We start from the raw sequence: 17,441 nt of genomic DNA, 5'->3' as shown, positions 1-17,441 counted from the left end.
GTTTCGCCTGGTGGCCTTCCCTTGCCAAAGACGTCCGCGAGTATATTTCCGCATGCTCGACCTGCGCTCAAAACAAGAGTGTCCATCAACCACCCTCTGGCCTCCTTTACCCTCTGCCAACTCCGAGCCGCCCTTGGTCGCACATCGCTGTTGACTTCATCACTGGTCTGCCCGTCTCGTCAGGTAACTCTGTGATTCTCACCATTGTGGACCGCTTCTCCAAAGCTGCTCATTTTGTCGCCCTCCCTAAGCTCCCCACTGCTCTAGAGACCGCCCGGCTGCTAGCTGACCACGTGTTTCGCCTCCATGGCATCCCCACGGACATTGTGTCAGACAGAGGACCGCAGTTCACGTCGCGTGTATGGAAGGAGTTCTGCAGTGCCCTCGGAGCTCAGGTCAGTCTCTCCTCTGGTTTCCACCCGCAGACGAATGGCCAAACGGAGCGTGCCAACCAGGAGCTCGAAGCAGCTCTCCGGTGCCTGGTCTCCACTAACCAGTCAACTTGGAGCGAGCAACTGTCATGGATTGAGTATGCTCATAACAGCCTTACCTCCTCTGCCACCGGTGTGTCCCCTTTCGAGGCGTCCTTGGGCTATCAACCGCCACTCTTCCCAGCCGTCGAGGGTGAGCACTTTGTTCCCTCTGTCCGACAGCATCTTCGGAGGTGTCGGCGCGCCTGGAGAGCGACTCGGGCCTCCCTTCTCCGCACGGTGGAACGCAATAAGCGCCTGGCGGATCGCCACCGGACCCCTGCTCCCACCTACACACCTGGACAAAAGGTTTGGCTGTCTACCAGATTCATCCCCCTCAGGTCTGAGTCCAAGAAACTGTCTCCCACTTTCATCGGTCCCTTTGAGGTCGACTCTGTGATTAACCCTGTCTCTGTCCGCCTTCGCCTGCCCCGGAATATGAGGATCCATAACTCCTTCCACGTGTCGCAAGTGAAGCCGTGTCTCTCTAGTCCTCTGTGCCCTCCTTCCGGACCCCCTCCACCCGCCCGGGTCATTGATGGCCACCCGGCTTTCACCGTTTCGCGGATCATGGATGTCCGGCGCCGGGGGCGCGGTCTGCAGTATCTCGTGGATTGGGAGGGCTACGGGATGGAGGAGCGTTCTTGGATCCCGCGGGCGGCCCTCTTGGATCGGGGTATGGTGCGGGCGTTCCATGCGGCTCACCCTGACAAGCCTGGGGGTCGCCGGGAGGCTCCCGTCAGGGGGGGGGGGTACTGTCACGGCCAGGCGGATCAGCTGCACGCTGATCAGCCCTCTCTGTTTCTCTTCCTCTTCTCTCTCGCCGGGGCGGAACTCACTGTGGGTTCATGCCCTTGGTCCACGCCCTCGGGAGATGAGACCCAGGTGTCTCATTAAGGGGAGCAGCATTTAAGCCAGGAGGTGACTGCTGTTCGTCGCTGGATCGTTGTCTACCACGCGTTAGTAAAGTCAAAGCTACAGCAAGTTTAGTGAAGAGTGTTTTCCTCTGTGCATCGTCCTTAACCCTGTCTCCCTGTCTACAGAACCTCTTGGATTTTTCCCCGTGTGTTTCCCGTGTGGCAGTGTTGGAGTGTGAACCTGTGATCGTGTGAGTGGATATTCTGAAGAACGTATGCTTTCCCTTGGACTTCCCTGGAGACCCCTTCTTCCCCCACTCAGCTGTATATAACACCCCCCTGCACATTCTTGTATATACACCTGGTGACTTGTAAATAAACTCTTCTTGTAAGCATCAGTACCGGAGTCCTGCGCTTGAGTCCTCCTTCCAACCGTAACAGAAAGTGATTTGATCAGCCTACTAATCTCGTTATCTGTCTTTACATTTGTTTTAAAAATTGCTAGAAAGAACAACAAAGAAGTAAGAAAATCCTGATAACAATGACATAGCGACACCATGTGTTTTGTTTCCTAGCAACAAGAACACAAGCCCTGGCATGTCTGAGAGCCAGATCAGCTTGTCAGCTTCCAATGGCAATTTAGTACCTAAAAAAGGGAGCTACTTCAACGTCCTCCAACAAAGCTGAATACTTTGCAAAATGTGCAATAAATATGTTCTCAGTGGAAGTGGAAACAACAAACCTTGAGGCAAAAATATAAAAAACGTTGAGCACAACCAGCCCAAAAAAGCATGTAAGCAGATGTTAGCAGCTATTGATGTGCAACAAAACTAAATAAATAAATGTAGTGCTGGCTACTTGCACTCCAAATGATGGTTTCCCATCATTTTTACGAATTGTGCAAAAAAGGAGAGATTTAAGCAACTGGTTAAAAAGTTCAGCTCAACGTTCTCAGATAGAAAATATTCTTCAATTTCAATTATATTGTGCAGGTGCTTGATGAGATACAAGGTTAAAATCCTTTAGTTTAGCAAAAGCAGTAACTAAAGTGTTAAGCACTTGCATTATCTTTCACTTGCGGCTGCTTTTGTGCTTACATTTACTTTATTCAGTGTCACAACTATTGCACTATGAAAAGGCCATTCAGACACAACGCGACAGCGACACTGGTGCTCTCTGAAATCCACAAGTAGTGATACCAATACTTTGTTTCTAGCCTTTAACATCAGCATGTAGCCCACTTAATTGTGCTATATAGATTCTTGTTCTGGAAATAAAAAAATATACTTCAAACATGCACTATAACAAAAATGGCGGAACCTTTTTATGTTGAGCGCCATTGCATATAGTACATTTGATTGTCATCAATGACAGCAGCTCATTTGAAAAGAAGGATAGAAAATGGCTTTCAAATGCTGCTGCCAGAAAGCAGCAATCCACTACAAAATGCTGTTCAGTATTTCCCCCCCTGTATCTTCATAAATACAATTATCTCAAATTTGTATATTTTGATACAATTTTGAGGCTACATCGCTCACTTCTACGAATAAGTAGGCAAATTGTATGTCCAGTGATGAAGGAAAGCTAAATCATTCATTGCTAAATGTAAATAACATTAAATATGATTTGGTGCACTCATGTCGGAATATATGCGTGCTCTTTTCCCTTCACGTTGAAAGCAGGTGGACACCGATACATTTTTTAGGCAGAAACTCCTTTTTCTTAGAGAGTTACAATCATGCTCATTTCCAGATAGATAGATAGATACATTACTGATCCCACAATGGAAATTGTTGTGTTACAGCAGCACGATAAAGTGTAAAAACAGTATAGTTACAGGCACCTTTTTAAGGCCTTATGCTATAAGCTGCAGGAATTTATATATACAACAGTGATAAAAAATGAAGTTAGTTAAACAACAGTAAAAGTTATTTTCTTGCACTCAACTTGAGTCGATTTGGATGATTCACAGTTCAAAATAATCTCTATATATCTTACACTCGACCTGACTACAACAACTCCTTCTTGCTGGCTTCCTCCATATTTAAGAGAATTCTTTCTTTGATTGGCAGCATGTGAACAGCTGCCAATCAGCAGATGGATGAAAAGAGTGAAATGCAGCGTTACGTTAGCTAACATAATAGTCTAAAAGTCTACAATATATTTTATTAAATCGATCTATACTGACAAATGAAAACACTGTGTAGTTTTATAGAGCTCTGGCCTAGAAAGAATCCAACAAAACTCTGGGTTATGTGTCTTGCAAAAAACTCCCTGCACGAGTGTAGTGAACAAATGCCAGAACGTGTGAAAAGGAAAGCGCAACGGCATCAGCATAGCGCCTTAATGATGCTACTAGAATGCAGCTACACACACAAATCAATGAATCTAGCTGTATAATTACGGGATACTAAAACATACTGGCACTCAAATACAACCAGCAGGAAAGGCAGTCATGAGCTGCAGCGAGAGAAATCCTGGATGGTCTCTATAACCCCCGTTCTCTCTATCCGAACAGAAAACTAATTGATTGAATCCTGCTAACTGGTAAGAAGCTCTTCCAACACAACCTGGCTTTTATCATAACCTTTTTGTCTCCGTACCTGGCATGCCTCCGTTCAGGGAACGGTGTGCTGAAGATTATAGACTGGGAACAGACGCGGGGAAAAGAAGAGAGGAGGGGAGTGAGTGAGTGAATATGAGAGTGAAGGAGAATAGGGGAGAGGGGGTTTGGTGGAGAGCAAGTGTTTGGGAGATGAAGATAGAAAGCGTAAGACTGAGAAATAATGAGAGAAGAAGAAAAATGTTCTTGCTCTCAGAGAGATGAATTGGTTGATAGTTTGCAGACAGCCTTTCCAGTGTCAGGAGAAGGACTATATCCATTCCCTTCTTTGCTAATAAGGCAGAGAATCCCCAAGACACAACCGCAGGGATCTATTCATTTGTCTCCAATAACACAGCCACCTTTCTGCTCATATTAGCCAGGATTTGCATAGCTACATTTGCATAAGGATTTAATAATGTCATCTGAATGAGACGAAATGCATCTGTCAATCATTCTTGGTTCACTAACAGGGTTCTGTGCTCTTCTGGGTTACAACTGGTTCAGGGTTATGCATTCTGATCACTAGCATTATGAGTGTGTGAGGATATGGGTGTGAAATAGCATAGAAACCTGAATTAAGTATCCAGTTTCCGTTTTCAGTCCAATCTATTCCCCTACAAATCCCCTAGCAAATCTAGGTTTAGCTTAAAATGTCTAAGATGTAAAACATATAATCGATTCGACTGATATAAGATACAGCATTTAAAGAAGCATGTTGGACTGATGCTTAATAGAAGCGGGCAGTATTCTGAGCTCTAGAATAAAACTACAAACTTCTACCTGGAGGTTTATTTTACAGCATCTAACAATGACCAAACAATGTCGATTATCTCCAGTCCTAACAGATGATAAACTTCATCAGTGTCTGTATATAAATCTTCAATTTGACAGTTAATCATTTAATCAGTTGAATAGTAAAGGAGGCAAACAACTAAAATCGAAAAATAAATGTAAAAATGCAAGAAAAGTTTTGCCGTAAAAAAACAGCCTTGACTAAATGTCAATACATCCATCTAACTGTACTATAGAGTTTAAATAAAAAACCCCACAAAAAACTAACACACTGGATAGTGTGTATATATACAACATTGTATATTGTCGCAGTTCAAGGTTGTGGAGTCTGCCTACAGATGATTCTGAGACAGGAAAGACCGGAGCTTGCTGGTTAACAGCGAATGAACCTTTAAAATAAGAGGACGAAGATTGTTTAATAGTAAATCACTGACCATGTCGTTGTCTTGAATGAATGAAAAAGCTAAAATAAAGTACACTTCGATGAACCACCCAGTTTAATCTTTATACTAGGCTGGTGATGTACCACATGATCAGACCTGGAGCATTTTTGGATCCTTTCAGCTTCGCTATAAATTTGACATACAAAGATGCTGAAAGACAGACCTAAATAAATCATTGAATAAATAAAATATTACAAAACTGTTAGCCATCATAATTTGTGAAAAAAAATTCCCATTCTGAAATCAGACTCACATTAGAACCAGTTCACCTGCAGACAACAAGAACAAAACACAGTTTTTATATCCTGTCCTACCTTCCATCCGCTGCCTGCCTCTCTGTAGTAAGGGAAGTTGTCGCAGATCCACTGGTAGATCTCGCTGAGGGTCATCCGTTTGCGCGGTGAGCCGTTGATAGCAAAGGTGATGAGGCTGGCGTAGCTGTAGGGCGGTTTACCATCTCTGTGCTGTGCTGCTTCCTCTTGGTCCAGTGTGGTTCCTGGGTCCAAATGTACCATTTTCTTGCCAGGTCCGTGCCCGTGATGGTGCCCGTGGTGGTGGTGGTGCCCGTGGTGGTGGTGGCCATGGTGGTGTCCCGTGTCGGCCTTCTGAATGGCTGCCCTCATGCCGAGCTGGGGAAGCCAGTCCATTGAAGTAAGGCTGCTCTCCAGCTCAGAGGTCATAGTGTTTGTCTTGTCAGGGGTCAGGGGTCAAAAGGGAAGATTCACGGCTCAGGGACTTGGCGTATGGAGGATCTCCTGTTGGCTCACTGAATGGGTTCTGTGCAGCAGTCTTGGCTCAAGCCTAGAAGAGCAGGAGGTTTATTTACTATGTCTATTCATCTCCTTTAGCTGGAGCAGAAAGAACACTTGGCAGACACACACAGATGTTAACTTGCAGAATATTCTCCGCATACAGTGCAGCGCTGTATAATGGAAAACTAAATATTTTGGCATGTTGCTCACTTGTTCTGTCACAGTGTGAATAAATATGATATGCACCGTGAGCTATGGATATGAAAAAAACAAACAAACAAAAACTTTAATCAAATTGTTTCATTGCATTAATTATACAGTGATAAGCAAAGCTGCATGGGGGACTAGGTAAGAATTAAGTTTCTTACTCTTCCCATTCCTTTCCATCTTTCTTTGGGCCACAGCATCTGAGGAAGTCACCGAAGTGAAAGGTAGAGCTCGTCCCTCGTGCATGTTCACAAGATCTTCATTTAGCCTCTGTAATGGCCGCTGCTGCAACGTACAAACACAAACCACACAAGACGGTGAGCTTGGACTGCCAGACATCCTTCATAAGATATTAATATCGCACAACCGTTCAACTGGCCTCGGCATCTGTCCAACCCGATTAAAACTCTTCTCTCTTTTTCTCTCTGTGTTCTGTCTATCTGGATTGCCTCGCACTCTCATTCCCTCCAAAGTGGAAATGGCAATTGGATCTGCCGAGTGACTAAAAGCTGGGGAATTGTTTTCACAAGTGCCTGCCAAATGGGGGGAACAGCTCGGGAGGAATTCCAACCCTCTGGAGGAGCCGAAAGGCTCGTCCCCTTCCCCTCTCTGACTACCCCTCCACACAGACACGCGTACACGCACGGAAACACACACTCGGTGTTCTAATTCTCCGACTCTCGACGTGTCTCACTCTTCTGTCAAGTCCACAACCACCCCACTGCCTCCCCCCTCAGGGTTTCAGGTCCTTGCCAGGCAGACCCAAAAAATGAAACCTCAATAACCCTCAACATTTGATTTTCGAAGCTATTTTTAGAGCAACACTGGACCTAAAACTGTACCTTCTGTTACACAGAGACTGAACTATTTTTTGGAAGTGGGCACTTTGAGCGTGATTCAGGACAAAACAAAGGGAATCATTTGGTACACCCAAGAGAAATTACTCACCAATTGTTCTGTACTTCAATCAGTCACAGAACATTTGTAGATTTGTCACTTTTGGGCTGAGAATGTCATGTAACTGTTACTCATCACAGGAGTGAAGATGCTGCATTCAAACCTCGCTCTGATTCAAGATCAGTTTCTTGTTTCGTGCGAGCACCAAGAACGAACGACATACGCTCTAAGGGATACAGGTAAATCTCAGAGGCCCAGAGTCTGAATAGTTAATAATGGTTGGATGAATTCAATCTCTTACTAATACAGAAATCTACAGCCAAACCTTTATCAACATCCTGCGAAATAACCTTCCAATGTCCTTGAACAACAAAGAGCCCACTGGCCCACGCACAGTCTCCATTCATGCTGTATATAATCAAGGTGGGAGAACTTCAATGAGCCTGCCTACCACCACAAACGTACAGACGAACACAAACCCCTCTGTCTGTCTTTTCACCAATCCCCCTGGAGAGCAAAATATACAAGGAAGAAAAAGAAGTGAAATGCCCAGCTCCTGCAAAACCCTGCTTAATTACACATGGAAAAAAATACATATTTAGCACCAGACTCATCAAGCTAAACAACCCAGGCAAGGGGTGGAGGGGGGGGACTAGTGCAAGGAAAGCGGCACTGACAGAAGAGATGTGCCCGATGAGGCTTTTTGCACAAAACTACCCCTGTCCCCCTCCTCAAGGCCCTGCCACTGTGGGAGAAGCTTCTTCCAACCCCCTCTTCGAAATCCCAGGAAGCTATCTTAATTAGTGCACCTTCTTCTTCTTCTTTTTTTTTTTTGCTAAAGGGAATGTAGCATTACTAGCTGCAGTGGTGCAGGGTATGTGGGGAAGGGGGTGGTGACACACAAGACACAGAACAACAAGTACTTATTTTCCCCTCATTAAAAAGGAGGCTCAAGCTGCAAATCAGCCTGCCACAAGCCTCGACCTGCCGTGGCTGCTGTTGTTGAGAAGTTTTGGGAGCGTGGGCTGGCTGCACGGTGGCACGGTGTAGCTTCACACCGCTAGCATAGTGAGGTGTTGGGATGATGAGTAATAGAAGAGAGCACAGAGAGAAGACTTGACTTGGCTTCTGGGGAGAGGAGCCCTGCTGGGCGGGTAGACGCAACCAATTACCTAGTTGGCTCAGTCAACTGGGCCCACGGTGACTAAGCTAACCTCAGCACTGTGCCTTTTATTTTATGATATCGACTGTGTTTCACAACAGGGATCAAGGAAGAAAAGTGATAACTGGAGAAAAGAGATCTCAGTCACTGTATATCTCTGCAGATCAGGGAGACATCAGCCTTCTGTAGAAATACACTATACTACACCAAATGCATACGTGTTTGAGTGCTAGACTCTATTAAAAAGTGCCAAATACGTTATCAGAAAGGACAGTTTATTCATGACAAGTAATTGTCCATGGTTTTCTATGTTGAAAAAGCAGTGCATACTTTCTAAAATGATGTACAGTGGCAGAGTTTGAGTATTGCTAATGCTCCTTTGGTTCAAATACTTGAATAAAACCCCCCATATAGTTCACTCATGTCTGCCGTTTGATGATGGCATAAAATTTTTCAATAGAAAAAGCACCCCCCCCCCAAAAAAAAAAAGGTTCTTCTTGTTGCATTACTTCGAATGCGGTGACTGGGCAGTGATGCAAACAACACAATTCCTGCTGATACTTGTCAAAACCTTACAAGGCTGAACTCTGCATCCCTCTTCAGGAAACATCAAAAACAACATACAGACAAGATCTATTTCAAAGAGACTGTTGTTGAAGAGGAAATAAAGGTGGCGATGAAATGAGAAGATTCTGGCAGAGGATCACACAGAAACGGCACGGGTTCATTAAACAGGGTTTCAGTATGGTTGTGCATATTCAGAGACAGAAGCGGTTTGCATTACGCTTAAAAAACAAGATATTTTAGATTTCTTATCTTTCACCCATCAAAGAACAAAAAAAGAAGAATGTAAAATATTAACTTTCTTAGTGTGACAGTTGTGATATATTAGTTGGCAGTTAAAGAAGAGATTACACGCATTTTTTTTTTTAAAAAGCAAGGATTTAGACATTTATGAACAAGAAATCTCTTTCCTCCTAAGAATTTAAACGCATCACTCTCTGCACTGTGGATAGAGCTTTCATGACTGTGAACATTGTCCCTTTAAAAGAGTTGAGGGTATGTGTGTGATTGAATGTATTCACCCATTAGACTTTGTAGCTGTGATGCACTCACTCAGCTGTATGCATCACTAACAGCTAACAGTCCCCTGCTGCTAGCAGGCTTTTAGACTGAGAGAGGCTTTACAGTTCTGCATTTTAATAGAGAACTTTGAATGGAGTGACGGGGGATGGGTGAGAGAAAGCGAGGTGGGCTGGGGGGAGGAGGAGGGAGCCAAAAGGAAAGAGGCATCAAAATATTTTCAGAGGAAAATGAAGTAATGACAAAATACCCACCCGGAGCGTGCAGAGCAGAGGGGGTTTCTGGGAAGGACTGCCTTGGCAAGGGTAAGGCTAATGTGTCAAAAGAAAAGTCTGTAGGCACACTGAGCGCTGTCATGTCTCAAAGTGTGGGCCATTCAAAGGAAGAAGGAAAAGGTCCAAAAAACCCGTATTGAACATCTTAATTACTTTCTGCTTCAGCACAGAAAGCACACCCCTGAAAAGGTTCAATTATGAGATATCAAGGCAAATCAGATGCCCTCGCAGTGGCTGTTTCCTTATCCCTCAATGGAGCTGGGTTAAGCAATTATAACTTGATACTGTCTACTTGTTTTTAAAAGGAGACCTGGAGAGGCATCGATGTAACGCACTGTTACACAGTGAGATACATTGAGTCTTTAAAGAAGAGAGTGGTCAGGAAAATGAAAGTTTGAAAGAAAGAAGAAGAAGAAGAAAAAAAGTGGATACATTCATACCAAGGATAATAATTTATCCATAACAGAACAACACTTTAATCATTTTTTTTCTCTGGGTGTGTGTGTGTGTGTGTGTATGAAACCTGCTGGCTGGCTCGTGTCAACCGAGTCAATCCGGTGGCATCGCTACTGAAACAGAACATTACTGACTCACACTGTTTTTCTCAAGTCTGAAAGAAAACCTGACTGAAAGAAGGCAAGAAAAATCAGTAGGTTCCACTGAATCCCTCAAGGCCTAGAATAAAATATTTAACTCGCTAAGCCCACACAGAACATTACACCTGAAAACATCTGCCAAGGTAGCGGGAGTTAGCGACCCAGAAGACTTACTAGCACCAACTAGGAAAGAGCTATCAAAATTCCAGATTCTGACAACGGCAAAGTTAAAAAGGCATATTTTGTCATAAATAAAACATAGGAGTGCAGCATTTCGGAAAAATCCCCCAACGAAAGGTCCCGAGAGAGCGATGGGATGCTGTTTGTGAACTCACGCTTCGCACAGTAAAGAGGGCTATAGCACTGCGTCACCACGACTCAAACTACATTCCCACATCCAGCCCTATTCAGCGAGGACTAGTCCTCTTTAAAAATTCATTAATTTACAGCAAAAATAGATTAAAGCGCCCAACTGCACCAACCTAAAAAAGTTTGGCTTGTGAATAGCATTAATAATGGAAGCAAGCATCCAAAAACCTAGAGGCCCTGGCTTGGAGGCATGGCTTAGGTTTTGTTGCACTTTATAATGGAGAGTCATTTACATTTTTAGAAGTATTACAGCTTTTTGATGCTTGTTTATAATTGCATTGTTTTACATGCAAATTGGCTAACAATTGTTACTCATTAAAACCTAACCAGAGTAGCAGAGCGCTCTCAGCTTGTGCAAGATGCAAGCTTTACATCAGGTTAGCAGTGGAAGCTTTGCATCTCTCGTCTTGCAGGCAACGCTGCTGGTGAGTTCAATCCAAATGACGGCCCTTTAAAAGTGATCATCCCCTATCTTATCTTTTACTTATCTTTCTTTTTTCTTTCCCCCTCCAAATCATAGCAATGCTTTTACTAACAGAATCAAAGAGGATTTTGACAAGATAAAAGGATTTGCTACATTCGAATTCAAATTATGTGTACTTTCCTGGGGACATGACAAAAAATCACAGTGACTGGGAGCACTCAGGGAACTTAGAGGGACTTAAAAAGAGAGAAAGTCTGCTCTAATGCCTTGTCGAAAATATCGCCTTCCCAGCCAGACGACGGAGACCGCCGCGTTAGATTGCCAAACATCATCTGCGTAGATATGTATATCAGCCAAAACATAAAAACAACTAAAAGGGGAAATGAACAGCTATCAAGTATGACTAATAATCATCTCATTACAATGCAGCGTAATGCTGGGAAACCTCAGTTCCTGCATTCATGTGTATGTTACTTTCAAATATGCCACCCACTTAAAAATGATTGCAGACCATGCTCCCTCCCCTTTGCTACAGCAAAAGACAGCACATCAGCACATGACGCCTCGCCACATCGGCATAAGAGCTCAGAAGCGGCTCAAGGAACACCACAGAGACCCTGAGGCTTTCAAAGCTCCCCAGATCCAAATCAGATCAAGCAGGATGCTCAGGTACAAGGCTGATGGGGTGGTGGGGTGGTGGTCACCCCAGTTTTAATCTTGTGGCTAATCAATGTATAGCAGCCAGGGCATGACGCTTTTCATATCTACGGGTAACATCGGGTCATCTAAACAATCACTTTAATTATTTAAACAGTTGATTATTGATTTGACCGGAGGTAATTAAAGTGACCTGATGCCCTAGTAACGCAGTAATGGCCTGGTAATTACAGAGGCAGATTAAAGGGTTTTCTTGCTAAACCAAACGAGACCACCTCCTCACCTCTTTTAATAGCTACTGCCGCGCTATCTTCGAGCAAGGCAGCTAAATTACAACCCCTCTAGCGGAAGTGTCCACGATAAAGAGTGGAAGATGGCTCTCAGGGATCAATCTGTGTAACAGAGGAGCGTGGGTGTCTGTGTTTGCTAAAAGCATATTGTTACTTATTAAGTTCTTCATTAAGCAAACAGATCTTTCCAGGGTTAAACACCGACCGTCTTTAACAGCACATGTGTAATAAGGCGAGCACACAGTGTGTCTGCTTACAGGCGTCAATGCTGCTGTAAATTCAGGCAAAATATTTTTCCACAGCATGTCAAAGAGATTGGATTTTACTTATGAGCTGCAAAAAAAAGAGAAAAAAAAAGACTGAAATAATGCGTGCTAACACTGATCATGCTGGGTTTAATCAATAAAGCAAAACTCTATATGAGCACCGCCCAGGCACCAGGATGCTGGGATTGATTCTACACCAATCTGCAAGAACAATAAAACCACCTGCCTCATGCGTAAAGTTGCCGCTTGTCCCGACACAGCGTTTCCCACAGATTCTATTTGTGGCAGTAGCAGCGGGGCTTTTCTTTTTCTGTTAATGCATTATTAATTAATAGCGCATATAAGGTGCCTCTCCGCAAACACTTTAATTGCCGCTTTCTGACAAATAAATATCGAAGCAGTATATTTAACTGCCTCTCCAGAGAGCGTTTCATCCCACTGACAGACTCCCAACTCTTCTGACTCCAGCTGTCGATCGTAGTTCTTGTTCTGCTTTGCAGTTCTCCGCCTGCAGCAGACTCTGGCTGGTGTGGCTCTCCAGCTCGCAGCAGAACAAGGAGAACCATCGGCTGCGGTCTAAGATGGTGGAGTCGGAGTAGATCTGACCGCAGGACAAACTTACTAGAGAAGCTGAATGATATCGAAGATGCCGCAACAGCGACATCATCACCCTGATGGTAAGGGGAAAAAATGAAATGGGAAGAACTGGTTAGCAGTGACTGAACTGTTGAAATCAGAGCAGTGAGTACATCACAGATGGTGGTTTTCGGTGGAATGGATGAAAAGATTCAAATAAAAATGTTAAGATGAGACAAGATTCAACTTAACAGCCCACTTTGGACACGGAATCTCTTGAGCTGCCCTGTAATGTCTCGCAGCCGGATGTGGGGCCTCTCCATGATTTGCTCCCCAACATCCCGCTCACCCTTGATGGGACTGGGACCTCCATTTGGGATTGGGTTGTGCTCTGGGCCGACTGTGCTGCTGGGAGAAGCGCTTGCTGTCAGGGAGAGTCATCACTGTGTCGCAGTGGTCGGTCTGAAGCAATGTTTAGGTGTGGGGTATGTGTCAAAGTAATGTCAACACCAGGAGTGCCAGGACTCAAGGTTTCCCAGCACAATACTGCACTGCGATGAGTGTTATTCACTTTTTTCTGTCAGCAGCTTTAATGCTGAGGATGTGTGTATGTGTACTGTAATTTTTCTTTCTTTCTTTTTTTAATTCAACAGGGTGACGCAAAAAGACCAAGTGTAGGTTTCTTAAGAGATATAAACTGCTTAACAAAGCCCACTTTTGTCGCAAATTTGTGGGAAGTTCTGCGTCTCAAACTCCATCAAGTTTTAATTGGGAGGCAAATCATTCTTGGCAGACACTGAGAAGAAAGCCTGGCTGCTCAACACGTCTTGTGAAGTCACGTAAAAAGAATATATTACAAGTCATAATGAATATGCAGACAGACAACATCAAAATTTTGACAGGCAGATACGATTTGAAAACTGGCATATGGAGTTCATCTTTATCAAAGAGACTGAAACGCCTGTAGTGCATCCACAAATAGCCCGTTAATTCAACTTTCAAAAAGTCATTACTACACTCGGTTCTTGGCATTGCATTTGCTGACATTGACGATAATTACAACGACCTTTCTGATGATAAAACACAAATCAGTAAAACATTATGAAGGGTTCCTTCTCGCCACGTTTCATGAGATTCTGCATAACGTTTTAATGAGGCATTTAGGGGTCTATGAGTGATCTACTGAGAAAGTCTACAATGGCAATCAGCAGTGAGTGTGGCAGCTGTTCAGCAATTAAAAAGCCAAATTACCCTCAATCAACACCATTTACAAGCACAAGTAAATCTCAGAGCAAATAATGATGAGAGAAATCTGTTCAGACAGCTCTCATCTTGATAGGAATTAGAGACGCATCCAAATCAGGAGCAGGGCTTTCTCTCTCTAACGCTTCCTCAGTCTGTCACACGAGCACGCGCGCACACACACAAACCCCAACTCCCCTTGTCTGAATATTTTTGGCGAGATGAAGTTGTATAGTACTGGCTAGCTAAAGATACTGCAGCATAATGTAAGACAAAGAGTCCTGTCGGTATTAGACGGTTACCTTTGATGTTAAAGCTATGGTGTCTTCATGGGCAGCCTATAGAAAAGAAATCCACAGTGAATGAGCAAAACTGGACCATCACCAAACTCAGCTCGCTGGAAAACTAAAGAAAAGTCATCTGCATGCATGGCTCAAGGGCAGCTGTGTCTGCATCAGCTAAACTGTTAATATCTTCAAGTAGCTCAAATCATTTATTTTAAAGTATTCAGTAAATTCATACTCTCCCTCTCAATATATATAAAGTATATATCAGGGTTAGGTCTTTTTTTTAAAAGTCTTAATACAATATACATTAAATATCCTTAATACATTCTCTTAAACTTGACACGGAGAGGCTCTGAAATCCACGACCGAACAAAGACATCAGCATCTACAAACACTGACAGACAGCTTCTTACTGACACACTGCCAGTGTTCATATAATCTAAACTTTTATAAAATACCTCACGCTGTTAAACAATGCCAATTACAAGGAAAAAGGCTCATTTTTCCTTACCCTACTTTTTCCTTCCATTGTTATGTGAGCTAGAAGATTAATGTGTTTTGTTAATGCATAGCTGATTCGCTATTATATATATTTATATATCAAACATAAAGCAATTGAACTGCTTTATGGATAGACAACTGCATCACTGTGGAGCTCAGCTTTCTGTAAGCCTCTGCTGCGAGGCTTCATGCTTCCCCTGCTATCACTTCAAAAGTCTTTTATTTTAAATCTCTGACCGGCACTGTCCTCCGCGTATTGCGCGTCCCGTACAATTCACTGCTTGGATAATTGTTCCATTAAGCACCACTTTCCTAACAGTCTTGTAAGCAGACAGCCTGGCTGTGCCGACGGTAGCATCGAGATAATAACTTAGGGAAGTTGACTTTATCCAGCAGACGTGGTATAACGGCACAATGCAACGCTTGCATGCATTCATATTGTCACAGACAGCGAACTTGTCATGGCCTGCCGTTAAGTAAAAAACAAAAACAAAACAAAAACCGCTGGCTTTGAGCACCACCGCTGTGCGATCATTTGTCACAAATCCTAATGAGCAACATATTCAAACATTCTTGTGAACGGACTACTCACCGTCGCACGCGAATACGAGAACCGGCTCAATTTGTGCACTCTGCTTCAAGCAGCTCCAGACGCTGTTCTGCACTTGAAAATCCCCTTCGAAGACAGACACACACATAAAAAAAAAGCTACTGTGGTGCCTTTGCGCTGTCACTCTGGCTGCGTGCGCACGGCGCTCTGCAGGCGTCAAACTGACCGCTGCTGTGGTCAGTCGACAAGTCAAGACTGGAGGACTCGACCCGCTATTCGCATTTGCGCTCATCAACGCAAAGATCCCGGGTCTCAGTGCTCCGCTCGGCTGCTAAACCACCGGAACTACTTCCAACGCCAGCCGGAGCACGTTGAAGATAAATTCATGCACCACAATAGGAAAAAAAAAAGAAATCAGATCTATTTAACTAGTTCCCGGTTTTAATATTAATGAGATTCCGCCAGGACATGCCTACCACTGCTATGACTAAAATAAACGCCTAACATATAATTAGAATAGACATATGATTTTAAAAATAGAAGCCCACTGTGCCGTGTATATTTGTTAAATGAGCCTGTTATTGTGGGATACAGTTCTTATCGTTAATACAGGAGCACGCCAGTGACTTTGACGCTTGCATTCCGGTTGGATACAACTAAAGAAAGAGGCTGCCCGCACCTTCCACACGCCAAAAAACTCCAAATTATCTTAGACAAGCAAACATGCTTCAGTATGTTTCCCTGTCTACTTTGTGGCAGTGCAGGAGCTAGATAATTGCATTTAGTGGCGCTTCAGATCACGCTGTTCTGCTCCAGAAACAAATTTGGGGCTTTGTGGTCATGTCTTATCTGTGATAGGTATTCCCCAGTTTAGACTGGATGCCGATAATTTGTTGAGTATGAGAAAGGCTTGCATGCAGGCACAGCGCACCCACCTGGAGAGGACAACAGTTAAAGCAATTTGTTGAAACGGAATCTTTTATACCTATACATAATTATATGTTTGCCATCTTTTCATTCAAATTTCAGTTTCCTGCTGCTATGTCGTTGTGTTACGCGTATATAAGTGCAGATACACAGCGATTACAAGTTACACAAATGATTTTCTACCAGCATCCCAACATGTTTGTTTGAGACATTGCCCATCAGCTGTGCGGTCACATATATGTCTGTGAAGGTTCTCAGTCATCCAGGTCATCGTAGTCACATATACCTCACTTCTGAGACTCAAAACACCAGCCAGGCTTCTTTATCACTGTGAACAACGGCTTTATCTGTTACAGTACATCATGGTATTTTCCATCAACTGTACACTCTTGCTCCCTTATGGACACTGCGAGAGTGATCAGCGCCGGGCTTATAAACGACTCACTGCTGCACTCCTCTGGATGATGGGGCTGATTGCAATGGTTGATGGGATATTTTGTCAGAGCCTGGGCACTGTGAAGGAGCAGCGGCTGTACACTGTTGCCCTTTTACTCCGTATATCTGGATGATAGATAGATAGATAGATAGATAGATAGATAGATAGATAGATAGATAGATAGATAGATAGATAGATAGATAGATAGATAGATAGATAGATAGATAGATAAATTAATCGAATGTAATGTGTTAATCTACCACCAGAGGGCTCTCTATCCTAAGACAATGCGCTGCAATAGTTAAATAAAATAGATGTATTTATTTTTCTTGAAATATATATATATATATATATATGTGTGTGTGTGTGTGTGTGTGTGTTCCTAAGTGTATTCATTTCATTAGCTGTGCCTAAACGGCGAGCAGACCAACCGCGTGGACATGACCTGTGTATAATGTGAAGTTCACGTATCCTTCTCGCTTACTTTAATCCATTGAAACATCTCTCTTGGTGTGTCCCTTACTTCAGATTTCATCCCAGATATATTTCATTTATTTATTTGCATTAACAAATGAAACCAGATTTCACAGTAAATCTGCTGCGGTTAATGGTATGACAGTTAAGGTTGGATGCTGGTAGGGAATACGTCTGTTGCTGACTGCGCATGGGATGTGTCTGCCACGCTGCCTTCCGCCTACTTTGTGACGATAGGGCAGCACGACTGGCTCTACCCGGTTTGATCCTGTTGGCTCGCCGTTATTGTGCGCTGTGCTTGGG

At 43.6% G+C, this 17,441-nt stretch overlaps 1 protein-coding gene across 7 annotated transcripts in view; it reads right to left on the bottom strand.

The window, feature by feature from the left end:
• Window positions 1-15,606, bottom strand: part of LOC146644798 (forkhead box protein J3-like) — a 74,126-nt gene extending 58,520 nt beyond the window's left edge. For 2 of the 7 annotated variants that reach the window (XM_085392846.1, XM_085392845.1), the window contains exons 1-3: window positions 15,344-15,605; window positions 6,288-6,411; window positions 5,482-5,968 (exon numbers count right to left, since the gene is read on the bottom strand). In XM_085392846.1, coding sequence (XP_085248972.1) covers window positions 5,482-5,847 — 366 coding nt within the window. In that variant the 5' untranslated portion in view covers window positions 5,848-5,968; window positions 6,288-6,411; window positions 15,344-15,605. Of the gene's footprint in view, window positions 1-5,481; window positions 5,969-6,287; window positions 6,412-6,505; window positions 8,566-14,265; window positions 14,302-15,343 lie in introns of those variants that run through there. The other 5 variants (XM_085392843.1, XM_085392840.1, XM_085392844.1 and 2 more) reach the window with 5 other exon arrangements.
• Window positions 15,607-17,441: the final 1,835 nt, after the last annotated feature.

Source organism: Rhamphochromis longiceps, linkage group LG20 (genome assembly GCF_057381845.1).
Source record: "Rhamphochromis longiceps isolate RC_006_pf linkage group LG20, R_longiceps_female_GT1.1, whole genome shotgun sequence".
Lineage (NCBI taxonomy): Eukaryota > Metazoa > Chordata > Actinopteri > Cichliformes > Cichlidae > Rhamphochromis > Rhamphochromis longiceps.
This window is presented reverse-complemented; position numbering and strand designations above follow the sequence as displayed.